Raw genomic sequence first — 27,817 nt, 5'->3', positions numbered from 1 at the left:
TATTCACAATTGCTAACTGATGGAAACAGCCCAACTGTCCCTCAACAGAAGAGTGGCTAAATAAGCTGTGGTAAATACATACGATAGAATATTACACAGTTATAAGACAGAATAAAGCCATGAAGCATGTAACAACATGAATGAACCTTGAGGATACTATGCTGAGTGAAAGTAGCCAGAAACAAAAGGAGAAATATTGTTGGTCTCATTAATAAGAACTAATATTAGTGAGTGAACTCTGAGAGTTAGAGTTAAGAATACAGGTTCTCTGGAGATAGAAATAGGGTAGAGATTGGGCATTTGGTGTTGAAGGAGTACAGAATGTACAACAGGACTGACTGTAAAGATTCAGAAATGGATAGCACAATACTGTCTGATGGCAGCACAATAATATAAGTACACTGAATGAAGGTGAATATGAATATGAATGAGGGAGAAGGGCTGGGAGCACATATAACACCAGAAGGAAAGACAGAGGATAAAGACAGTATAACTTAGGGTGGACAATAATGGTGTTTAAATGTATAAATACAAGAATGTTTTTTGCATGAGGGAGAACAAATGAATGTCAACATTGCAAGGTGTTGAAAATGGGTTGGTATACAGGAAAAACACAGTCAATGTAAGCTAGGGTCCATAGTTAACAGTAACATCATAATATGTTTCCATTGAACATAACAAAGACATTACATCAGAACTAAATGTCAATAAACGGAGATTATGGGGGAGGAGGAGGGATTCTTTGCACAAGAAAAGGATATGTCCTCATAGATTGTGGTGGTAAAGCCATGGCTATGTGATTATACAAGGAACCATCGACTTTTTACTGAGGTTAGATTATATAATGTGTGAATAAAACTGTTAAAAAATGAGTACAGAGAAACAACTGCTGGAGAAACTGTAGAGGAAGTGATGTACCTATTCACTGTTGGTAGGGAAACAAAGAGTGCAGCCCCTGCGGAGGGCAGTGTGTTGGTTCCACAGGAGGCTTGGGGTATGGTCACCACATGATCCTGCAACCCAGTTGTTATGTAAATACGTGGAGGAACTGAAGAGTGGGACCTGAATGGACATTTGCACATTGATGTTTATGGTGGCAGTGTTTGTGATCTGCAATGGATGGAGGTGGCCTAAGGGTACATCGAAGAGGAATGGACGGGGGAACTGTGGTACAACAGACTGCTGAGCAGCCACAAGAAGGAATGAAGTTATAAGGCATGCAACTAAGCGAAGGAACCTTGGAGACAGTATGTTGAATGAAATGTCAGAAACAAAAAGACAAATATTATCATGCCTCACTCAAATGGACTAAGTATAATATACAAACTTGGAGAACTGAAGTTGAGAACATGAATATTCAGGTTGGTGCCTATTGTAAAGGTTCTTAGACTGTAAGCTCTTACAGCAGTCACATCTATTCCAGAGTTGTAACTGTTATTTCTAAATTCTGAGATGCTGAACTATTTACATATAATCTGGTCATTCTCTGGAACTTTGGGTATTTATGTGATAGCTGAGACTCGGAGTTAGAGTTCTGAAGCTATGAAAGCCAGCAGTACCATATACAACAACTGTTTAAAAATTTGAAAAGGTGATCAGACTTCGACTAGAGATAACAATCAAGCTAATCTGGATAGGACTAAGGTAATTCAGAATACAGTATAAAGGAAGATATGGCCTATAATTTAAAACTTCAACTTCTATGTGAGACCATAGGAAGATATGTTTATTTGGTACACAATTTATATTTTAGGTAGTGAATTATGTAATTTAACTTGCATGGTCAGTTTATTCAAACACCATAACTACATGGAATTGTGAACACAGTGTGAGATACTGTTGGTTATACTGCTGGATGCATAACACAGGTTAGTGTTACCTGTGTTATGCATCCCAGAAAAATCTGGCCAGAGAATAAAAAAGAATTTGCAAAGTCCCTTTAGGAAACTGGGGAGAAAGGAGGAAATATCAAACTTACTCATCTAGTGAACTCCTGATATTCTCACAAGCAGTAGGAACAACCAACTCAACTGGCTAAGCCCTCAATCTTGGGGCTCGCCTCTATGTAATTTACTCCTGCAAAGGAGAAGCTAAACCTACTTATAATTAATGCCTAAAAGTCACTCCCAGAGAACCTTTTTTGTTGTTCAGATGTGGCCTCTTTAAGCCAACTTGGCAGGTGAACTCATTGCCTTCTCTGCTACTTGGAACATGACTGCATTTAAATCTCCCTGGCATCGTGGGACATGACTCATAAGGATGAGCTGGGACTGGGCAACACTGGCTTGAATAATCCTTCCTTACCAAAAGGGGGAAGAAAGAAATGAGACAACATAAAGCTGCAGTGGCTGAGACATTTCAAATAGAGTTGAGAGATTACTCTGGAGGTTATTCTTATGCATTATATAGATATCCTGTTTAATTTATGGTATACTGGAGTAGCTAGAGGGAAGTACCTGAAACTGCTGAACTGTATTTAAGTAGTCTTGATTCTTGAAGATGATCGTATAACTGTCTTCTGTGATTGTGAAAACCTTGTAGCTAACACTCTCTTAATTCATGGTACGGACAGATGAGTCAATAAATAAATAAATAATAGGGGGGTAGATAAGGGGGGGGAATTGGGTAGACTGCAATACTAGTGGTCAATGAGAGGGAGGAGTAAGAGATAGGGGATGTATGAGGGTTTTTCTTTTTATTTCTTTTTCTGGAGTGATGCAAATGTTCTAAAAAAAAAAATGAATACACCAACTATGTGTTGATATTGTGAGCCACTGATTGTATACTTTGTCTGAAATGTATGGTGTGTGAAGATATCAAGCTAAAAAAAGAGAAAAACGGGAAGAGGGACTCAGATACAGAGTCAGGAAAAGAGAAAGAGATGTAACGAGAGAAGCAAGTCAAAGTGATATGACGTGGGGAGTCAGTCCATAGCTGCTGGTGTAACGAAGGAGACCGAGTATCACAATAAGTCAAGGAATGTGGGTGGGCTCTAGGGGCTAAAAAAGGCAAGAGACATTCTCTTTAGGGCTTCCAGAAAAGAGCACAGCCCTGTCAAGACCTAGATTTTTAGCCCAGTCAGATCTCTGTGGGATTCTTAATGACCTACAGAACTGTAAGATACCAAATTTGTGTGGTATCAAGTCACTAAACAAACAAACAAACAAACAAACAAAAAAAGCTTATCTTTATCATCAAAAGAAAAATTTATAGTTACTTTTCTATAACTCTTACTATTTTTCTTAAAATAGAAGAAATTCTGAATAATGAAGTGAAAATATATTCTCTGATTTTAACAACTGAGGAATGAGAAATTAAAGAAAGAAATGGCAAGAGGTGTAGAGCTGGGAGATAGTATGGCATATATTTCTTTATCTAGAACCATCAGACATGTGATTTTAAAAAAAGTTTTTTAATTATACAAAGCAATATATAGTAACCATGTATAATTTTACCTTGTTTAAATTTTTAGAGTAATGTATGCAAAAGAAAAACATGTTTAAAAAGACATCCTTACACATGGGTTATAATCTTATTCCTTGTCACAAGAGAGTAAAGAAAGGCAAAAAATGTATCTGTACAATTGGAAATTTGTGTTTTAATTAATCTTTATCTCTTTTGACTTTACGATTAACTCAGTTTATCTAATTCTCATTCTATCATGTGAGGCGAAAACAGATCAAGAAAGGCCATCTATTCACATGGCAGTTCGCTGAAATTATGGTTTCATGGCCTAAACAAACTAAAATTAACAAAAATATTTCAATACCCAAAAATTTCAAATTTTACTTATGACAGGCTTCCTGGCCAGGTTCTCGAAATATTGATAAGCCAAACTACAAACAACAAAGGTTTTGATAAAGTTCCTAAAATCTATTTACCAACAAAAAATATTAAATATGAATAAAGGGTACTCCATGATTGCAGGTGTGTGCATGCACTCATTTAAATACACAGATACATCTGTACTGGTGAAAATGGGATGGAAAAATAAATTCTTAAGCTTCAAGGAAAAACCCAAGATATCACAAAGGGAAAGAAACACTACTTTTTAGGTCACTTCTCTGAAATGCAAGCAACAATAGAAAAATGATAACACAAAGTACAGATAGTTTGTGCATCCAAAAGATCATGCCAATGAACCATAAAGTTCACTTAATGTATAAATTTGCTGATGGTCCTGTTGACAGAAAATATTACAGGGATAACCAAGAAACATCTCTGGCAATCATGTAATAGGTTACCAGAATCTTGTCTACGTATAATGTAAGATCACGCTGAAAACATGGAAGGAAAACTGCAACACCAAACGGGCCAATCTGGCTTGCAGAAACAGAATTGAAGTTGCTTACTTTGAACAGTTTTATTAAGCAATCAGATGTAAGAATTCGTAAAGAACTGGCTTTCAAAACAGGAACCTCTACTGTTAGACAAAAATGTCTAATGCACATTCTATTACATAAAAATGAAAGTGTAAAAGTTAAAAACAAGACTGAATCTGGAAATTCTTAAATGTAAAAGGCAAATGATAGTTCATTAAATAAAATGCTAAGGGCAATTATTTGATTTTTAAAATTATATTCTAATCTAAGTGCATCTTCCATAAAGGCAAAGCTCACGAACAGCTGCAGACAGAAAACATATCTAGATTAAGACAGAGTAAGTGGAATACAGAAGAAAATGGATGTTTACTTTTATAATATATAACACGTAGAATGACTGACTGAATTACAAGTTCACTGAACATATCCAATTTGAGAGGATTTATTTCTTTTTTGTCCTTTCTTGAAGATACTTATAAAAAAGGGGGGAAGTAAAATGTAGAAGATCTGAAAGCAGGGACGCAAACAAACATTTGTATACTGATGCTCATAGCAGCATTATTCACAATTGACAAAGATGGAAACAACTCAAGCGTCCATCAACAGATGAATGGATAATCAACATATGGCATATACATATATATGATGGACTACTATTCAGCATTAAGAAGGAATGAAGTCCTGAAGCATGTGATAACATGGATAAACCTTGAGGCCATTATGCTAAGTAAAATAAGTCAGACATAAAAGAACAAATATCATATGATCTCACTGATATGAACTAATTATAATACATAAACTCATAGACATAAGATCTAGTGAATATAGCTTACTAGGATATAGAATGAGGCTAAAGAATAGGGAGTGGTTGCTTAATATGTACAGAATATTTAACTATCAAACTTAAATGTTTTGAAATGGATAGAAGTGACAGTAGCATGCTATTGTGAGAATAATTAACAGAGCTGAATGGTGTATGAATGTGGTAGAAAGGGGAAGTTTAGAGTCATGTATGCCACCAGAAGGAAAGCTGGAAGTGAAAACATGGAAATGTATAACAGTGAATTTGTGATGGACAATGCCTGTGATTAACAGTATAAATATAAAAAAATTCTTTCATGAATTAGAACAAATGCAGAACACTATTACAAGGAGTCGAATAACAGACGGGTATATGAGAAAAATGTACCTATTGCAAAATATGATAGTTAACAGTTATATTTTAATACTCTTTCATCAACAGTAGCAAATGCACTACACTAACACTATGGATCAATAATGGTAGAGAAGGAGTGTGAGAGGATTTGGGTTTTCATTTTTATTTTTTTTCTGGGATAATGAAAATGTTTTAAAATTGATCATGGGGTTGTATGCACAACTATGTGATGATGCTGTGAGCCAGTGACTATACTTTGGATGGAGTGTCACTATACCTCAATAAAACTGCATTAGTAAAGAGAGGAAGGGTGTAAAGTGTATTCTATTGCTAAAGAAGTTTCATTCTTGATTTTTGTGTGTCCTTATTATGCAGTATTTTTGAAAGATATTTCAAAGATAGAGGATTTTATGCCTTTTTGAAATGCTCTTTCATGAAAACGTAGATGCAGATTTTAAATAGTCAGACATTTACAGGTTGCCCATTGTTTCAGCCTAAGTAAGAGTGCCTAAAAAATGTGGTATATATTTTAGAAAACATACCTGCCCCTTATTTAGTTATATAACTGGTATTTTTCACTTTCTCAGCTTAGAAATCCTAATAGAAGTACCAAAATTAGGAGGAGACTAATAGTATTTAGAAGATACCATAAATGATAGTTACACTCTACAAATATGACTCAAAACTTTTTAGTATGAACTTATTTAACACCTCAAATGCAAATTTCATTAGAGAAATTAGCCTATCCAGAGTTCACTGCCTTAAAACTGTTGCTGTATACCATAGTCTAATGCTCCTTCTGGTGTAGCAAGCAGGCTTTTAAGCAGGCAGGCCGTTTCCACCCTTCCTCTTCTGGTTCAGCTGCCTTCTCTGTGGAAAATCCCCAAATCCCCTCTCCTGACCTTCAGGAATGAGTAAAACTGCAGGCAAGTGAGATAAGACACCTGGGATGGGGACCCTTCCCTAACAGCTCATCTGCTTCTGTAACCTGCTTTGCTCCTTAAACTGACCAACTGTTTGTCCTTTAATGTTTGCCGGTTGCCATATTAAGTTTACCTTATCTCTAGCACATAATACAGTCTACAAAAGCTAAGGTTGCCTTTTGTTTGGAGTTCAGACTTTCAAAGGCTACTCAGCTGAGCCCTACAGCCATAGAAAATAAAACCTACTTCCTGAAACTTCGGAGCCTTAGCCTGGTTTATTCTATTCCTACATAATATTCCAGGAGACTTAAAGCCTTGTCCCTCTTTTCACGCAACAGTGGAACATTTAATAGAATCTCCTAGATTTCAGCTCCACTGTACACGGAAAAGCAAACACTAAGATAATGCAAACACTTAAATTAGATCTTTGTGGTAAGGAAGAAAGAATCATTTCCTGGCACCTGAGATGTCTTTCCCTTAGTGAAGTGCTCCTGAAAGCACCTTATTTTAAACAATTGGCTCCTTTCATCTCAGCCTCTAGTGATTCAGTACTGTTTGTGTTATAATGCCTTCCTGATAATGGGAGAGATCATATCTAACTGGCCCTGCAAAGTGAAAAGTATCTTTTGCATCAGAGCGCAACCAATGGAGATTATTTAAAACAGGAAAATTAATACATGAAGTTGGTTATAGAGAGATTAAAACATTTGAGAAGTCATCAAGAGCTCAGTGAGACAACTCAGATATTAACAAAGCCAGCAGACAGTTACCACCCCTGGGCTAAAGAAAAGGCTAAGAAGCATGGCTGCAAGAGCCCAGAGCCAGGATCAAACAACGGATGCTAGAACTGTTCACAGGCTGGTCCAGTGATAACTCAGAGCCACAAAACACACCACTATAAGGCAAAGTAAGAAGGGAAGAAATGCCTTGGCTTCTCTCTTCCTTAAATTTCCCACTAGTGCTTCCCACAGGTCAAACCTAATGGAAGTCAGCTGTCCCTGGAGTCAAGGAAAGGATGCCTAGAGAGTGAGTCCTGCTTTAATACAGAGAAAAGCAGGAAAAGGTGAAATGGCTGGGGGCAAACAAGCCCAAGACCATTTTAATAATGTTCACATTATAAAGACAATCTGTAAATTCATTCAATTCAGCTAATTTCAGTCATTACACAGAGTGGTTCTACGATTTCAATTGTGTATTAATACTCTAGATCAACTTTCACATTTTGGGATGAAAATTAGAATATCAATATCCAGAAGCAAAATTCTGCTAAGCAAGTAAGTTTTATAAGCAGAAATGTAAAACTGTTCAACTAAGGTGAGAAGTTTGCTAAAATTTGCCTATAAAGTCTAATTTGGGGCAAATTAAATGATGCACTTCTCAAGAAAAATAAAACATTTTCTAGAGAAATAAAGATCATGTCAGTCAAAACTGAGCATAAACTATGTAAAACAATTGGCAAATAAATGCCTCAAAAGTGTTTTCTCCAAAGCATCTTTTCTAGTCTTTAGTGAGATGCTGAATTTTTAATCATAATGAGAAAATTCCTACCTTCTAACTCAATTGATAAGAGAACACAAAATGCTATCACAATTTCTTCGGCATGGGAAGAATACCCAACCAGTGATTAGGGACTGTTTAAAAGCTATCCTAGCGTAAAAAAAGTCAGTGCACTGCTTCACACACAAACAATGATGCCAACAAGAATGACGCCCTGGCTATAGGCTGGAATCTATTATACGATTAAATCTGAAATCTTCCAAAGCTCTGTGAAATTTCCTGATGTTGTGCTAGAATTACTACTATAGCTATTCAAAACTTAAGAGAACTGTAAAGCAAAATTCATTTCCAAAATTTTTTGGTAACTCATTTAATGAAAAATATATCAAATGCATTTTTAAAAAAACTTAAACTTTCTAAATGGTTAAGAAATTCTTGTTAATCTAGAAATATTCTACCTTATTTTCATTTTAACTGGCCTATCACTAATCAGTCTGACCAGATGTCAAATATCATTAATTTTACTTTATATACAGTTTTACATAAACATTCTGCCTAGACTCTTATGATTTCAATTGCAAACTATAAAGTCATATATAACACATCTTAATTTTATTATTTTACTAGTATCAATAAAGATAGGAATTTCAATATGACAGCAATGGGACAGCAATACATTAATTTTGATGAAATTGTCCAAAAACTCCATAACAGCTTGGAACCTTTTAGGCAAACATATTTAGCTCTCTATAAATTTAAAAGGTAGAAAAATAATTTACTATTTTGATTCTAAAGGTAAAAAGATTACAGCTGTTTTTAAAATAATGCCACTATTCAGTCACTTACATATAATTAAATGCAAAAGTAGCTGTATTATTCTTTGCTTTTTATTTCTATTTTACCAATAAAACTATTTTTTTCTGTAAACACTTACCATCCACTCAGATATAATAACATCCACTTTTTCTACAGGGAGATGAACTTCTTCAATCTTTCCTTTAATCAGTATTATAACATCTTCAAGTTTATTTAGTCTGAAAATTATGATAATGAGTTAAATTAGTATGTTAAATAGGATCTGAAAGCTAGTCAAATTACATAATGTTTCACTAATTTTCATAGTTGTGTATAACTCAAAAGTATGTTCAAAATTTATTTCTCCCCTGACCACTATATTTCTTGTTATTCCATGAATGCCCAAGAGTGTTTCTGGTTAACATGGCAATACACTGAGTCTATATTTAAAACAGCCAACAAAGTTAGTGATCTTTAAAAAAAAAAAAAAAAAAAAAAGGAGAGAAAAGTGAAAAGACAGACCAGACACAGAGATGACAAAATTATGGTTTAAAGGGAAGCAGTGTGCCATCATGGAAAGAAAATTAGAAACCAACCCTTACTTTGAATCCCAACTCCTCTAGTACTTATCAGCCATGTGATCTTCATGAAATTACTTAACCTCTCTAAGCCTGTGTGATCAGGTGTAGAGGAGAATAATACCTGCCCTATCTAATTGACAGGCTACCACAAGAGACCAAATATTTGTGAAAGCTATGTATATGCCCTTAAGTATTATATAATAATGGTATTATCATGACAAAATACTGTATAAAACTTGAAATTCTATATGACACAATTTATTCTTTAACTTTGCCCAATCCCGTTTACGAGATATTTTTATAGGTTTGATTGTAAGATTAATTTTAACAACAATCCTCATTTTTTTTCCATTTTGAAACTACTTAAAGAGAATTTCAGAAAGTTAAAAGCAAACTTCAGACCTAATAAAATAAATAAATTCTCAATATTCAAGTGTGCACATGTAAATTACAATAGATTTTTCTTTGCAACAAAGGAGGCATTTTTTCCCTCCAGCTCCTCTGAGGTTCTATTTATGTAATGGACTCCAACAAAATATATTCATTTAGAAGCTGAAGTTTGTTGCATTTCAAAACACAGCTTCCCAGATGGCATCACCAAAAGCAATATAGAGAATATTTCTATTTCCCATCAAAAGATTCAATATACCCCTTTTCAGAAAATCCCCAGCACCAGTTCGAAAGGATTATGTACCCTAAAAAAGCCATGCTTTAATCCTGATCCATCTGGTGGAAGCAGCCATTTCTTTTAATCCCTAATCAGCACCATAAGTTGGAAACTTGATTACATTATCTCCACAGAGATATGGCCTGCCCAACTGTGGGCACTGACTTTTTCTTCTCTTTTTTTTTCCCCTGCATGCACAGGCACCAAGAATCCAATCAGGTCTCTGGCATGGAAGGCGAGAATCCTGTCAATGAGCCACTGTCACACCACCCTGTATTGAACTTTGATTAGAGGGAAATGTGATTCCACCCATTCCAAGTGGATCTTGACTGGCTTACTGGAATCCTTTAAAAGAGGAAACACTATGGAAAAAGCTCAGAGCCACAAGAACCATAAAAGCCCACACAGCCAGAGAACTTCGGAGAAGAAAAAGGAAAACGCGTCCAGGGGAGCTTCATGAAACAAGCCTGGAGAGAAAGTTTGCAGATGTTGCCATATTCACCATGTGCCTTTCCAGTTGAGAGGGAAACCATGAACTTCATCGGTCTTTCCTGAATGAAGATAACCTCTTGTTGGTGCCTTAATTTGGACATTTTTATAGACATGCATTCATTGGGACATTTTCACTGCCTTAGAACTGTAAACTTGCAACTCAATAAATTCCCCCTTTTTAAAAGCTGTTCCATTTCTGGTAGATCACATTCCAGCAGCTTGCAAACCAGAACACCCTCCAATTCCAAAAGCCACTGATTTTCTTTCAGTACAGATTAGGTTTGCATTTTGTAGAATTTCATAGATATAGAATCACATTGCGTGTACTGTGGATGAACATAATTTTTATGGTTTTTTATATATCAGCAGTTCATTCCTATTTACTGCTAAACACCATTCCACTGTATGGATAAACTACAATTTTGTTTGTCCATTCACATGTGGATGCAAATTTAGATTGTTTCTAGCTTTCGACTATAATGAATAAAGTTGCTATAAATACAGTAATACATACCTAACTTTTAAAGTAACAGCCAAGCTGTTTTAGAAAGTGGATATATAATTTTATGTACCCATCAGCAATGTACGAGCAATTTCTGTTGTTTAAGCACTCTTGACAAAACTTAATATTGTCAAAGCTTTTAAATTTTAACTATGTAGTGAGGTCATCACTGTTACATTGCATTTTCATGACTTAGCACTTTTTCATGTGCTTATTGGACATCTTTTGTGTAAAGTATATATTCAAATCTTTTGCCCATTTAAAAAAAAATGGAGTCAGTTGTTTTCTTATTATAGGGTTTTAAGAGTTGTTTACATGCTCTGAAAATCATATTGCGGCTTGCTTTTAAGTCTTTAACGGGGTGTTTTGAAAAGCTAAAACGTTTTTAATTTTAATAAAGATAAGATTTATCATTTATTTCTTCATGCTTCTGGAGACATATCTAAGAATTTTTTCACCTACTCAAAATATTTTACTTACATTTTCTTCTAAAATTCTTGTAGTATGCATTTTGAGATTTTTCATATGGTATCATGTTCATATTTTTCCCTATCAATTAACCATGTATACCTGGTTCTATTTCTGGACTTTCTATTCTGCACCAGGACTTATAAGTGTTTCTTTATGCCAATACAACACTGTCTTGATTATTATAATTTTAAAGTAAGTTACAAAGTCTGATAGCGTATGTCCTTCACATTTATTTTTTTTCTTATAAAATTCTTCTGGCTGACTTCCGGAGAAGATGGCGGCTTAGTAAGACGCGCGGGTCTTAGTTCCTCCTCCAGAAAAGCAACTAAAGAAACAGAAACAATACGAAACAGCTCCCGGAGTCACGACAGAGACCAAAAAGACAGCGTACCCCATTCTGGAACAGCTGAACGGGCAGGGAGAATCTGCTGCGGTGAGCTACCCGAGGGGCGCGCGTTTTCCCGGCCGGGGCGGCTGGCGACTGGGGTCCCCTCCATGCATGTGGCTCCCCGGCCTGACTGGGAACGTTGGATAGCGGGGCCCTCCCGCCACGCTTGGCGTTTCGGGCCAGCTGGGCAATTAGGACCGGCACTCTCCCAAGCCGCGGCGGCCAGCGACCCCCACCTCCACGCGCGGTTTCCCGGGCCGACTGCGGTGCAGACAGACGAGCACCACGAGCGCCACCTACTGGGCAGGAAAAGAAAAACAGAGCCCAGAGATTTCACAGAAAAACCTTTCAACCAGCTGGGTAACACACCCAGGGAAATCTGATCAAATGCCCAGACACCAGCAGAAAATAATGGATGATGCTCAGAAAATTGAAGATATGGCCCAGTCAAAGGAACAAACCAATAGTTCAAATGAGATACAGGAGCTGAGACAACTAATGCTGAATATACGAACAGAAATGGAAAAATTCTTCAAAAACCAAATCAATAAATTGAGGGAGGACATGAAGAAGACATGGGCTGAACAAAAAGAAGAAATAGAAAATCTGAAAAAACAAATCACAGAACTTATGGGAGTGAAGGACAAAGAAGAAAAAATGGAAAAAACAATGGATACCTACAATGGTAGATCTAAAGAGGCAGAAGCTACAATTAGTGAACTGGAGGATGGAACATCTGAATTCCAAAAAGAAACAGAAACTATAGGGAAAAGAATGGAAAAACTTGAGCAGGGGATCAGGGAACTGAATGACAATATGAAGCGCACAAATATACGTGTTGTGGGTGTCCCAGAAGGAGAAGAGAAGGGAAAAGGAGGAGAAAAACTAATGGAAGAAATTATCACTGAAAATTTCCCAACTCTTATGAAAGACCTAAATTTACAGATCCAAGAAGTGCAGCGCACCCCAAAGAGAATAGACCCAAATAGGCGTTCTCCAAGACACTTACTAGTTAGAATGTCAGAGGTCAAAGAGAAAGAGAGGATCTTGAAAGCAGCAAGAGAAAAACAATCTGTCACATACAAGGGAAACCCAATAAGACTATGTGTAGATTTCTCAGCAGAAACCATGGAAGCTAGAAGACAGTGGGAGGATATATTTAAATTACTAAAAGAGAAAAACTGCCAACCAAGACTCCTATATCCAGCAAAATTGTCCTTCAAAAATGAAGGAGAAATTAAAACATTTATAGACAAAAAGTCACTGAGAGAATTTGTGACCAAGAGACCAGCTCTGCAAGAAATACTAAAGGGAGCACTAGAGTCAGATACGAAAAGACAGAAGAGAGAGGTATGGAGTAAAGTGTAGAAAGAAGGAAAATCAGATATGATATATATAATACAAAAGCCAAAATGGTAGAGGAAAATATTATCCAAACAGTAATAATACTGAAAGTTAATGAACTGAATTTCCCAATCAAAAGACATAGACTGGCAGAATGGATTACGACCCAGCAATACCACTGCTAGGTATCTACTCAAGGGACTTAAGGGCAAAGACACAGACGGACATTTGCACACCAGTGTTTATAGCAGCATTATCTACAATTGCAAAGAGATGGAAACAGCCAAAATGTTCATCAACAGACGAGTGGCTAAACAAACTGTGGCGTATACCTACGATGGAATATTATGCAGCTTTAAGACAGACTAAACTTATGAAGCATGTAATAACATGGATGGACCTAGAGAACATTATGCTGAGTGAGTCTAGCCCAAAACTAAAGGACAAATACTGTAAGGTCCCACTGATGTGAACCGACATTTGAGAATCAGCTTGGAATATATCATTGGTAACAGAGACCAGCAGGAGTTAGAAACAGGGTAAGATAATGGGTAATTGGAGCTGAAGGGATACAGACTGTGCAACAGGACTAGATACAAAAACTCAAAAATGGACAGCACAATAATACCTAAGTGTAATGTAACTATGTTGGAACACTGAATGAAGCTGCACCTGAAATATGAAAAAAAAAAAAAAAAAAAAAAAATTCTTCTGGCTGTTCTAGGTAATGTTCCATATGAACTTTAGAATCAGCTCTTAATAGTGTTCTAGTTTGCTAGCTACTGGAATGCAACACAGCAGAGACGGGTTGGTTTTCAGTGAAAGGGGATTTATTTAGTTGATGCATAGTTCTTCAGAGGAAAGGCAGCTAACTTGCAACTGAGGTTGTTTCTTAAGTGGGAAGGCACAGGGTGATCTCTGTTGGCCTTCTCTCCAGGCCTCTGGGTTCCAACAACTTTCCCTGGGGTGATTCCTTTCTATATCTCCAAAGGCCTGGAGTGCTGAGATGAGGTATGCTGAGCTGATGGGCTGTGCTACATTGAGTCTCTCATTTAAGCACTAGCCAATTTAATCAAATATCATTCATTGCAGCAGTCATGCCTCCTTGCCAACTGCAGATGTAATCAACAACAGATGAGGTTCACATACCATTGGCTCATGTCCACAGCATAGAACTAGGCACTGTCATCTAGCCAAGTTGACACCTGAATCCAATTACCACAAGTGTTTTGTACTTTACAGTGTTCTGAGCTGTAATGGACTGAACTATGCCCCCCCAAAAGATACATTGGAAGATGGAATTAGGTAAGCTAAAACAGGTCATTTTAGAATAGGGTAGTCCAATATGACTGGGGTCCTATAGGAGGAAAAGTGGACACAGACACAGAGAGAAGACAGCCATGTGACAGAGGAAGAAATAGTTATGCTGCAACAAATCAAAGGAGCATGGCCCTGCTGACACCTTGCTTTCAGATTTCTAGCTTCCCGAACTGTGAAACAATAAATTTCTGTTTTAAACCACTGAGTTTGTGTGGCAGTTTGTTATGGTAGCCACAGGTTACATACATTTTGTTAAATTTTTCCCTATATATTTGATGGGTTTGGATGTTACTGAAAATAGAATATAGCTTTTAAGCATCAATTTCAAATTATTTAGGGCTACTTATGGAAATATAATTGATTTTCATATTTTGACCTTGATTCCTGAGACTGTGCTAAACTCAGTTTTAATAGCTTTTTGTAGATTTTCACATGTACCTGATCATGTCATGTGAGAGCAATGGCTATTCACCTCTTCCTCCAAATCTGTTTGTCTTTTATTTCCTTTTCTTGCATTATTGCATTTGCCAGATCCCCCCACTATGATTCTGAATAAAAGTGGTGACAGTGGACACCTTGTTTAGGAGGAAAGTATTTATTAATTACTATAAAATATGATACTACCTGTAGGTTTTTCATAAATACTTTTTATCAGGTTGGAAAGTTCCCTTCCATTCCTAGTGTGCTGAGTATTTTTATTATGAATGAGTTTTGAATTTTGACAATTTTTCTGTATCTATTAAGATGGTTATATGGTTTTTCTTTTTTATTCTGTTAATGTGGTGAACTATGTTGATTGCTCTAATGTTAAAGCTACCTTGGTTTCCTAGGAAAAACTTACTTTGTCAAAGTTTAAATCCTTCTTACACAGGAACGTTAAAAATGAAGAGGATAAAGAAACAGCATCAAAAGTAACAGGGACCTTAGATGTCCTTCAAAGCTTAAAATATTCCTCATCTGGCTCTTTACAGAAAAAGTATGCCAACTCATGCTTTAGACCTTTATAGAAGCACAGCTAAGACACATAAAGGACACAGTGAGAAGCTCTAATATAGAACTTATATGGGGCCTCCAAAGTAGAGAAGACATAAAAGGGACATATCAAGAGATAAAGGATGAAATTTTTCTATAACTGATAAAAGACATTAAGCCACAGACAAAAGAATACCATATTGGAAAACAGTCTGACAACATGTAGGAAACCTGAAGACAGGTATATCCCCAAACCTCCAATTCTACTTGTAGATACATATCCTACAGATGTGGGTACCAGGGTGTATGAAGAGCAGCATTGTTCTTAAGAGCCCCACACTAAAAACACAAATGTTCATCAAGAATAGAAAGGATAAATTGTGATATATTTATCCATAGCATACCATACACCAATAAATATGAATGAACTATAGCTATACACATTAAATTTATAAAATAAGCTAGATAAAATTAATGCATAAAGTATCATTCCATTTAATTAAAGACCAAAGTTAACTAAACCATTTTATTTAGGAATATCCAGTTATGTGGTACATTATAAAGCAAAGCAAGGAGATGATTACGATGAAAATCAGGATAGCAAGGGAGGCGGGGAAGGCTTCTGGTTGAGAAAGGGCAAGTGGAGGTGGGTGGGATTTTGTAGGGCTGGCAATGGTGTACTTCTTGTCCTCGATAATGGTTACATATGTGTTTGACTTACTATGTTATTTTTGCATATTTATACATGTTAAATATGACTGTTCTTATGTACTTTTTATACATATGTTGTATTTCACACAAAAATTTGAAAAAGAAAAGGTTGCCTATATCCTATCTGGGTTCTTTCAAAAGGGTATTAAAAAAACAAACAAAGGGTGTGCCACAATGGCTCAGCAGGCAGAGTTCTCTTCTGCCATGCCAGAGACTTGAGTTCAATTCCCAGTGCCTGCCCATGCATAAAAAAAAGAAAGGGGGTATTTAATAAAATTCTTTCTGATGAAATGACTACAGTTATGTGCTATTTAGTGAAATATTTATTAAGGCTTTAAGAACTATAAACACTTCAAAGGAAACAAAAAAGCAAGCTTTTTAAAAGAGCAAAATATTCCCATTTCCTAGAAGTATCTTCAAAATGGTTATGCTGAAACAAGATCTGTGTTCTGTAAGAGGCCATCTGCTCAAACTGTTTATTGTCTGCTACAAGTTATAATCCTATTTGCATCAGTAATTACTTGTTCAAATATGAACACACAGGAAAGATTATGATTTCAGGGAATACACAGAGAAAAAGATGAAGCCCCATAATTCCCAGTAATTCTGTATTAAAACAACTCAACACAGATATCGTTCAGGCAGTTAACACGTCATCAGACTGTTAGTCTTGATCACCACCTGATTTTCCATTCACGAAAAAATAAACCATAGATTTTACTTTTTTCACGTGGCTACTCACTAAACCTTTCTTTAGCAGTAAAGACTTCCAAATGAATTCTTTCTCTGGAAACATCTGCTCAAAAACCAGCATAGCTTTAATCTATAAAAATATGACATTATAATAAAAAGGGTATTTTTAGTAATTTTCTTATTCTAAATAGCACTGAAATTATCAACCTTCTCTAAGTGGAAATTTTGTTAGACCACAATATACTTTCCAATCTTTAATGTAGAAATTTAACTTTTATTTCATGGCAAAGGGACATTATCACAATTAACTATCTTGTAGTGGGCATATAGAGATAAAAGGTAGAACATGGTTTAAGGGAGAGAGAACAGTAAACAGCACAGACCACCATGGGAGTTAAGATGATAAATAACTAAGTAAGTCACATCTGAACTTAGGAAAAGTCAGATCAACCACAAAGATGTATATGGACATGGGAGTGGGAGAAGGTCATATTTTTGTATAGAATTGCTCATGTGTGTATATGGGAGAAAGACGGCAAATTTGAAGAACTAGTCATAGTTTAGTAGGACTAGAGAAACAAAAGGTAGCGTGTAGTGGCAACACTTGGTTGTAAACAGATGTGATGCTAAGATATCTAGGTTTTACTTAAAGGCAATGAAGAGCAATTATAGGATTTTTAGAATGGGAAACAAAACCACATTTGTAATCTACCTTGCCATATATGATTTAGATAAAAATATGGTCCGTATTCTAAGGAAGAACATGGTCTAGTAGGGAGACTAACAGGATAAAATGCCATGGAGGTTCATATATTTAACACACAACCAGTTAAAAGTGACATTTACAGTAAGTGACAAAACAACTCTAATGTTCACCCAGAATACATGGGTATTAGTAACTTGTTTTTTAAAGACACATATAGGTTCAAAATAAATAAATAAACAGAAAGGTTCAAGTGCTAGAGAAAATGTGGAGAGAGAAGTATACCTATTCAAAGTTGGTAGGTAGCAGAATTGGGCAGCCCCTCAGAGGATAATGTAGTGGATCCACAGGAGGTTAAATACATGGTTGCCATATGATTAGGCAATCTTGTTACTGGGAATATACTTGAAAGAACTGAAAGCAGGGACTTGAATGGACAGTTGCACACTGATGTTTATGGCAACATCATTCATGATACCCAATGGAGGAGGTGGCCTGGGGTACAGTGACTGAGGAGCAGAACAGAGAACTGTGATGTATACATATGATGGAATACTGTGGGGCTACAGAAAGGAAGGAAGTCAGGAGGCATGCAACAAGGTGAATAAACCATGAGGACATTATGTTAAGCAAAATAAGCCATAAACAAAAGGATAAATATTATATAGTCTCTTTTAGAAAATATTTATAAGAAACTTGGGGCCTAGATTGTAAGCTCTTACAGCAGTCACATTTATTCCTAAGCTTTAAGTGTTATTTCTAAATTCTGAGATGCTGTGCTATACATGTATAACCTGGTATTTTTCTGGAGCACTGGGTACCTGTTTGACACCTAAGACTCAGAATTGGAGTTCTGCAGCTCTGAAAGTCAGCATTCCTACACACAGCAACTGTTAAGGAAGTCAAAAAAGAGATCAGGCTTCAATTAGAGATAAGAATGAAGCCAATCTGATTGGGACTAAGGTAAATCAGAATGCAGGGCACAGGATGATATTTTCTTTATTTCAGAACTTCACTACTGTATGAGACCAAAGGAAGAGAGGTTTATTTTGTCCAAAACCTAAGTTTTCTGTAGTACACAATCTAATTTAACCTGTTTGGCCAGTTAATTTAAACAACCTAAACACATGTAGCCTAGAATTGAGAACCAGGTCCTGCAATTCTATATAGCTTAATATAATACCTGGATACATTTCAGAGTATGTTGGGCAGATAATTAAAAAGTATTGGGGTGGTCCAGCGGTAGAATGCTCGCCTTTCATGTGGGAGACCTGGGTTTGTTTCCCGGACCATGCACCCCGCCTCAAAAAAAAAAGTATTGGCAAAGTCCCTTGAGGGACTGAAGAAAAAAAAAAAACAACTATTAAATTTACCTACCTGGGAAATTCCTGATACTCTTCCAAACATTAGGGACTCCCAAGTTGATAGGTGAAGCCCTTGATCCTGAGACTTGCTCTTGTGAAACTTATATCTGTAACAGAGAAGCTAAACCTACCTATAATTACGTCTAGGAGTTACTGCCAGAAACCTATTTGTTACTTAGATGTTGCATCTCTTTCTCTAAGCCCAACTCTGCAAGTAAAATCATTACTCTCCCCACTATGTAGGAAATGATGTCAAGGGGTGTAAGTCTCCCTAGCAACATGGAATATGGCTCTCAGGGATGAGCCTGGCCCTGGCACTGTAAGGTTGACAATGCCTATCTGACCAAAAGGGTAACAAAATAAGGTATCAGTAGCTAATCAAGTTCAAATAGAGTCAAGACCCTATTCTGGAGGTTTCAAGCTTCAGCTAGATAGCGCTAATTGCCATGGTATACCAACCCCCAACCAACAGTATTCTTGTAAACCTTAAAGAATACCCAGGGATTCAAGGCTCTATAAAAGTTTTACTCACTAAGTTTGTTTTTCAGAAACCTAAAACCTTCAGACGGTTCCTAGACCAGATGAGCCCTGAAACCCAGAAATACCCATCTCTTCAAGAGCATCAATTATTTGCATCTCTTTACCCCATAATGCTAACACCCCTTTTCAACATGAAGAAGTTAGAATGGTCATTGCCCAAATATCCCTAAAGACTGGGAGAAGGATCTAAGGAGAAGGAGGGGTTGTAACAGAGAAGATAGGATTTAACAAATAAGTATAACTACTGAATCATTACACTGATATTTCTTTTTTTTAGTCTCCAGTGTCTTAGAGCAGCTAGAAGGAAACATTTGAAATGGTGGAAACCGTAACCTATACCATATCTGTTCTAAAACTACTTGTTAAAATGTACTTTGAAATTAATAGCTTTTTTTGTATATGTGTTATATTCCATAACAAAAATGTAAAATAGGCTAGGAATAGAAGGGATGCCCTAACAGATACAAAAATATACAAGGTGTAATATTACTTTGCTTTTAGTTCAATGTAGCTGTTCCCTAAATCTAGTGGACAATAAACTAATATAAAATGTAATAAATTCATAAATGCATGAAGAGTTTTGGAGGGAATATCAAAGAACCAAAGATTTTAATCATTAAAAGGGCAATTAATCATATTGGCAGACCCACAAAAAAAACTCTACTCAATTTACACTTAATCAGAGAAGACTATAGTGAAGGTGAGAGTCATTCTTCATAATGCAAACCTCTAGAGTCAGGAGGTTTAAAAAGAAGAGTAAGAAAGTGATTGAAAAATTGTTGGCAGAATGGTATTCAAACCAACTTTTTCCTTCCCCTTCTCTCAGAAGAAAACCCATATCAATAATTTTATTGGAGAATTTAGTCTATTTATAAAAGTAAGGAAAATTCAAAAGTCCTTAACCATTTGAGGTGGGTGATGTACATTCCAAGGAAATAAACCTTATCATTTCAAATATGGGGACAATGGAACTGGAACAAGGTCATTCCATGTGCTGTCCCACTTCCAAATGTATCTCCTGGATTTTCAGGTGTGTAATTATGGAATTATTAGCATTGAGGTTATTTACTGCCTGAAATTAGCAATAAATTAGCTTCTAAAAGAGTGAGGGAAAGATAATAAAAAAATACGATTCAAGCAGAGACAATCGGTTTTCAGTCTTTGGAAATCATAATTTACTTGTCTTTGAACATTCAATATCCTAGGTCTAAAGATTCCATCGTTAGTTATTGAATAAGTATTTATACTGAAAAACTACTATGTGCCAGGTACCTTTCCATGTGCTTGGGGCAGGCTCATCAGTGAACAAAGAAGAGAAATATCCCTGCCTAACCTTGGGGAGCCGAAATTCTAGAGAAGTTTTACATTTCGAATGGATTTCATCTCCTGTGGAACAAAAGGCTTTTAGGACTTGATAGTGATCTCTGACAGTAGGATCACTGGTATTTTTTAGTTTCTTCTTTACCCTTCCTTATGTTTTCCCAATGCAAAAAGCAGTTTGGTTCCCTTTTTCCCTTCTTTCCTTAAAGAGGAGGAGGATTTGGTGGGGAATCAACCTGGCTACACGATGCAGAATACATAGAGGAGAGCAGAGTTGAGAATAAAAACAGTACAAACAGGGACAGTTGTGAGGAGACGCAGTAATTCATGTGTGAGATATAAGAACATAAATTCAGGCACTTGTTAGCAGAGGGACAAATCTGAGAAGTATCATGGAATCTCAATTAATAGGACTTTGTCCCCAAAAGGATATGTTGGGTAAAGGAGAATAAGTCACGGATGAATCCCAGGTGTCCAATTTGGACCTGAGAGGAAAGAGTTAATGCAGCAGGTCTGTTTTACTCAGTTCCTGTATCCATGGCAATGATCCTTGATCAAACTCTGAGAATAAAACTCCTGGAAATGTTCACATAGTTACTGCATAATGATGTTACTCCATATGCCCAAAGAGGCAGGTCAAGACAGAACATGCTGATAGCAAATTTAAAATAAATATGACGATTCCTAATGTTCACCTGGTGCCTGGTTTGGGGTCCACATTATGACTAGTCACATGGCAGGTATGCACCTACATGACCAGCTCTCTTCAGCCTCAGGCAGATTTCCTAGATAGACACATCTTACATGTATCTCTATAGTTCACAGGAGGACAGAAGTGTGTCTTGTGTGAATTCTGTCTTGTGGGACATCGAAGTGTGCACTTGACCTCTACAGTCTTTGCCTATGGTTATCTTTCTCCTGTTGTTCTTGCACTACATAGCCTTTGTGGCAATAAATCTTAGTACTGAGTACAACTTTATATTAAGTGTGTGAGTTCTTCCAGTGAATCACTGAAACTAATGGGTGACTGGGTAACCACTAAGACAGGACCACTGAAAGGACAAGAAATTAAAGGGTTTTGGGGGTGGGTTTGGAGGTTTGGAGGGAGGAAATAAATTTAGTTTGCTTGTAAGGTATCTTCAGCACCACATTCAATGTCTTCAACACAGGTATATGGCTGTTCAGCAATAAAATACTTTAATTGCTCAAAATAATCTTTAGCTTTATCTCACCCTTCAATGCTATTTCTATTAAATTCAGCAACAAAATATGAAGGAACATCCCTTACTTCAGGAATTTTTGCTGGTACATTTTGGTATATCACCACTATATTCAAAATAATTATTACAGGATACTTCAGGTCTGCTCAAAAACCTTTACTAAGCTTCTGCGAATATCAGACACCTTGCCAGATGCTAAGAATAAAAAGATGAAGAAGATAATGCTCCCGTCTGACAGACTAGAGAAGGACACTTAGAGAAACATGACAACAGATCAAAATAATCTCTAGGCGTTTCTTAATGCTTCATTTCTAACAGTATTCTAGACACAGGCAATATAAAAGATTGCATCTTTAATGTCACACTAAGATTGAAAGTACTGCATTGTGCCTGTATGATGGATCAACCTTCTCATGAAAACTCTTCCGCAATAATATCCAAAAAGTCTGAATAATGAGCTATATCATGGCGAGTCAATGAGAAAACAAAGGCAGTCAGGGCAATGCTAAAAATATTACCAGAAGCTACCTCTGTTTCCTGAGGGTGAATACAGTATACAACCAACTAGCAATTGAATAGATTTGCTATCCTTAGGTAAGATTATTTTTCTGAATCATCATTCACTGCAGGGTTCAAAGTGCAAAACCAACAATAAGAAATGATTTTTCATTACTTCCACGTATGGCTTTGGGTTCTCTTTGCCCCTGCTAATGTAACATCTTTGAAAATCTATATTTTACTTTATTCATGTTTGCAATCTCAGAATGGTCAGTCTGACCTTCTACTTAAACCCTACTATATATATGTCAACTTACTTTAACAACCATACACCATTTTAAACTTGTTTCTTTAGAAATGTTAGCTCTCTTTTTTAAATAAAGAAGAGATAAAACTTATTTTACCATTATTTGAAAATTTAATAACTGTAAGTTGAATATATAAAAAAGAATAAGTGGTAAAATATAGGTAATTCTTGAAGCTGAGTGCCATCTACATGGGAATACATATCATTCGCTCTTCTCTCATGTGGTTGAAAATTTCAAAAAAAAGATCTTTAAAAAGGATCCTCAGGAATAACTGCTCTTTCAAAGCCACATATTAAGAGGCAAAATATATCAAGTGGTAGGAAGACACAGACCATCTAACTGCTCAGAAGTTTGGGGAAAACATTATTTTATATTTAGGGAAAAATATATAATGAGCAATTATTCATCTCTGCACTAATCACCATGTCTATGGTAATCAACTGACAAAAATCATGCCTTTAATAGATTTTAAACGTGGACATCTAACATAAGGTCAGACAAAGGTTTACATGAATATCAGTGTATTTTGATAATAACAATCATAACCTTTTTCTAGCCTCCATCAAAAAAAAAAAAATGAAATCAAGCAACAAGGTATTCAACAAAGCAATCAAATGCATAAAAACCTGGTCATTAGTACTAAAAACTGATGGATGATAAATCTACTGTCTTGGTCTTCTTAAGTACATTTACTTGCTTAGTTTCTACACTGTATAAAGGAAACAAGTATGCGGGTAAGCATCCATAGGGGTTTCATAGATAATTAGAAAAACAGCTCTCACATGGATGCAATTAGTTTGCATAACTTACTATAAAGTCCCTTTGAATCAACAGTAAAGCTTCTACAGTAAAAGCTGTATAATAAAATTCTTTCCTTCACTAAGTTTCCTAGCAGGTACTTTCATGTGCAATGTTTTAAATTATAGAAGTATACTATAATCTTTTGCAAAAGTTTTTATTTATATAAATTTATATATAATAAAAACATGCTCTATACACGTTCACTTAGCTAAGTAGGTATTTTTACTGAATATAAACTTAAGGTTTAGTCATTTTGTTATACTCTCCATGCTCAGTAGTAATCTTTGTTTCAAATGCAATTTCCCTGAAAGCCAAATAAAGAAATTATTTGAAGTAATGAAATTGATTTTGATTTCTTCACATTTCCTATCTATGCCTCATTATTTGAAGTAATGAAATTGATTTTGATTTCTTCACAACATTTCCTATCTATGCTTCCTCTCTGACTACCTGCTACTTCAGCATTTGCTGGAGTACATTCGTGTTGCAAGTATACCTTCTAGACAACAGGGAATCTCATTAAAATTATACTTAAGACTGAGTAGACCGACACTAGTAAGGAGGATGAAAGCCCATTTGACACAGTAAATCTTACAGCAAAGGAAAGTTTGAAATATTCACTTTACATGCCACCACTATGTTAAAATTAATGCTTCACAGTAAAAAACTGAATGACAATATGCTCAAACTCCCATTACAGAAATACACACAGAAAGTATGAAGGCAAGTGCTTTGACTCAATAAGGAGTAGAGACCAGGGAAAACTTGTTCAAATAAGGGAGGTGTCTCTAACATTCTAACTAATCTATTTCACCCTAAAAGTGTGTCAGGGTTCAAGTTTTACTTCTTAGTTCTATCATATGACCTAAGACTTTTAATGAAGCTCAATTGTTCTATCTCACCAATGCTGTATAAAAATCGTTAGATTCTTTTCCTTTCAAAGTTAAAAAGCTAGGTGCTCACATACCTAAGATAACTAAGTTATAATCAGAAACATGTTTGTGTGAAATCCTGTGAATACTGCTATATCTCTATAGCTCTGGCCTTAAAACTGAAAGATGAAAAGGAAAGAACTTATTATCTCTGAGCAGATGGAAAAGGATTTCCTTATGACTGTAGTTTTCATTTGTTGAAGCGAGGTCTACACGTCTATTTTGGATTTCTATTATAAAGACAAGAAAACCTTTCAAACAATGGTCAAATTAAAATATAATCTTAAATCAAGCCTTCAAATGCATCTACCTTATAATATCCATTGCCTGGTAAAGTATTTCAGATTGATCAACTCCAAGAACTTTCTTTGCACCAGCTTTAGCAGCAAACATAGAGAGAATTCCAGTTCCACAACCAACATCCAAAACAACCTGGTGTAATTAAAAAAAAAAAAAAAAAAAGATGTTATCTAAAAATCTGCTATTTTACATTCTAGTGCTATATTACAAAATCCAAATCCAAACCCAAAATTTCTGGCTAGGGATAGATCAAATGTGGTATCTATTTACTGAAATCAAAGGTATTATTACTATGAGTTGTTTTGTTGGCCATAATCTGTTGCAATAATGCCCAACAATGCTAAATTTAGAAATGATTTATATGAAATAAGTGATTTCCAGAGACTTCTGAGTTGGGAATTATTCTCTGCTTTTAATTTCCCTATTGTATACATGCTCTAATTTGGGTTCAGTGATTCCAAATTTTAACAAAAATAAACTTTAAAGTTTGAGTTGCAGGAAATAGTTTTAAATTGATCAAATGCAAGTTAAAAATGGCTATAAAGGAATCAAAGATGTAGAATATCACCATACCCACTTCATCCTCCAAATAAAATATTCATCTCTTTTTAATATTATAAGTAAAATATAAACAGCTCCTGGAATTTTGGAATTTGAGAATTTAAGTTGTAAAATAATACTCAATTACTGGTGAAAAATAGTAATTAGAAGAGCCAAAGTTTAAGATGAAATTGGGGATGGGGGAACAATTATTTCTAAATTAGCAACTTTCATATGGCTCGTCCCAGAATGGTACAGTAAAACCTACTCTGTTCACAGTGAAAATATAAACAATCACCAAGGAAGCCCATTAGGCAAAATATTTGGAAGTCCACAACCCTGAGAAATGACTAAATACTGTAATTTTTAACTCTTTCCATATCAATGACCTAAAATGCTATATACTTGTCCCAAAATATGAAATTATTTCAGTATCCTCCTACTGTAAGTATTCCCTGAACACCACTGCCAAGCACTGACCCAGGTAATGGGGTACAGCAATTAATAAGACCCTGTACTAATGGAGCTTACAATCTTAAGGAGGACATAATGGATAAATAAAGACTAGAAAATAATGTCAAGCAGTGGTTAAGTGTTAGAAAGAAAAATAGAGCAGAGTAAAGGTTAGAATAGGTCAGAGTAGATTGCCCTTTTCAGTTTTCAGATAAGTCTGAGTATTTCTTTCATACATTTGGGCAAAGAAGTGCAGTGGAAACAAATGCCATACAAAGATCTGGACATGCATTCTAGCCATGGAGGATATCAAATACAAGGCACAAGATTCCAGGCAAATAAGAAGGCTGGTGAGAAATGGACAGTTCACTTAAAAACAGAAAAGTGAGTGAGAAAAAAAAGAGGTTGCTTAGCAGTAAGGTCAGGGTTAAGCAGGGGTCAGATCACAGAGAGTCTTAGGATTTTATTTTCAGAATGAAATCTAGGAATCTATTAAACTGGTTAACAATTATTTTACTTTTTGACTAGGTAATAAATATATTCACACAGTTTAAACATCAAAAGGTGTGTTTCTTATTTATCCTTCAAGAGAATTTTTATGTATATACAATCCACCACAATATATTTTTCTTTTCCTTTTTTACACAATGGTAGCATATTATAGCCACTAGGCTAAACATTTTTTTTTAGCAATATAATCTAGAGATCTTTTCATATCAGTTTAAAGAGCTTTTTTCCCTTTATTGTAACTGTTTAGGATTCCAAGTTCTGACCGTACTGTAATCTACTGACCTAGTTCTCTATTGATAGACATTTGGAGAGTGTGGTTGTTAGGTTCAGATGTTAACTTGGCTAGCTGAAGGTGCCTCGTTCTATTGCTGTGGACATGAGCCAATGGCAAGTGAACCTCATCTGCTGCTGATTACATCTGTAGTCAGCTAGGAGGCGTGCCTACTGCAATGAACAATGTTTGACTTAATTGGCTGGTGCTTAAATGAGAGATCTCAACGTAGCACAGCCAAAGCAGCTCAGCCCAGGCCTTTGGAGATGAAGAAAGGAATCACCCTGGGGAAAGTTGTTGGAACCCAGAGGTCTGGAGAGAAGGCCAGCAGAGATCACCTTGTGCCTTTCCACTTAAGAAAGAACCTCAGTTGAAAGTTAGCTGCCTTCCCTCTGAAGAACTATACGTCAACTAAATAAATCCTCTTTTATTGAAAGCCAATCTGTCTCTGCTGTGTTGCATTCTGGCAGCTAGCAAACTAGAACAGATTTTGGTACCGGAAAGTGGGGTGCTGCTACAGTTTGCAAATACCAAACATGTTGGAATGGCTTTTTAAATGGATAAGGGGAAGATTCTGGAACAGCTGCAAGAAGCTTGATAGAGAAGGCCTGGAATGCTTTGAAGAGACTCTTGGTAGAAATGTGGACTCTATAGATATCTCTGACCAGGCTCTAGACAGAAATGAGGTGTGTGTCATTACAGACTGGAAGGAAGGCAATCCTTGTTTTAAAATGGCAAATAATTTGGCAAAATTGACTAGTGGCTTTGGCTGGAAGGCAGATTTTAAATGCCATGAGCTTGGATATTTAGCAGGAGAGATCTCCAAATTAAATGTGGAAAGTGCAGCCTAGTTTCTCCTCACAGCTTATAGTGAAATGTGACAGGAAAGAGATAAGCTGAGAACTCAAAGTTCTGGAAAATTCTGGGCCTCCAGAAAGGGAGACTCCAGAGAATAGCGCACCACATGAGGTCTTGGCCAAATGGAAACCAGTCAGCCATTTCAGAGAAAGCCAGGATTGGATGTGGAGTTATCCAGGGAGGATTTGTGGAAACTCCTTATGTCTGATGGGCATGATCCAAGACTACTGCATAAAAAAGCCAACGAGGGTGCTGTGGGAACTGTATAAACAGAGCTGCTGCCATTCTAGACTGGGGGATTCAGAGAAGAGACACACTGGAGGAAAAATAACTTCAGAGGCAAAACCATGTAGGCTGAGGTCTGA

The 27,817-nt window shown here is 36.1% G+C and overlaps 1 protein-coding gene and 1 long non-coding RNA gene across 3 annotated transcripts in view; both read right to left on the bottom strand.

Moving 5' to 3' along the window:
• PRMT3 (protein arginine methyltransferase 3) overlaps nucleotides 1–27,817 on the bottom strand; it is a 174,688-nt gene that overhangs the window by 117,208 nt on the left and 29,663 nt on the right. For both annotated transcript variants that reach the window (XM_077114223.1, XM_077114222.1), the window contains exons 9-10: nucleotides 24,831–24,952; nucleotides 8,833–8,932 (exon numbers count right to left, since the gene is read on the bottom strand). In XM_077114223.1, coding sequence (XP_076970338.1) covers nucleotides 8,833–8,932; nucleotides 24,831–24,952 — 222 coding nt within the window. The remainder of the gene's footprint in view (nucleotides 1–8,832; nucleotides 8,933–24,830; nucleotides 24,953–27,817) is intronic.
• Nucleotides 13,839–24,824, bottom strand: LOC143644776 (uncharacterized). The gene is made up of 2 exons (XR_013156856.1): nucleotides 18,915–24,824; nucleotides 13,839–16,964 (listed from the first exon to the last, which is right to left on the bottom strand). It is a non-coding gene; the product is annotated as an uncharacterized LOC143644776 (long non-coding RNA).

The sequence above is a fragment of the Tamandua tetradactyla genome, chromosome 8 (genome assembly GCF_023851605.1).
Source record: "Tamandua tetradactyla isolate mTamTet1 chromosome 8, mTamTet1.pri, whole genome shotgun sequence".
NCBI classification, from domain to species: domain Eukaryota; kingdom Metazoa; phylum Chordata; class Mammalia; order Pilosa; family Myrmecophagidae; genus Tamandua; species Tamandua tetradactyla.
The sequence above is the reverse complement of the archived record's forward strand: the minus strand, read 5'-3'. Positions and strand labels throughout refer to the sequence as shown.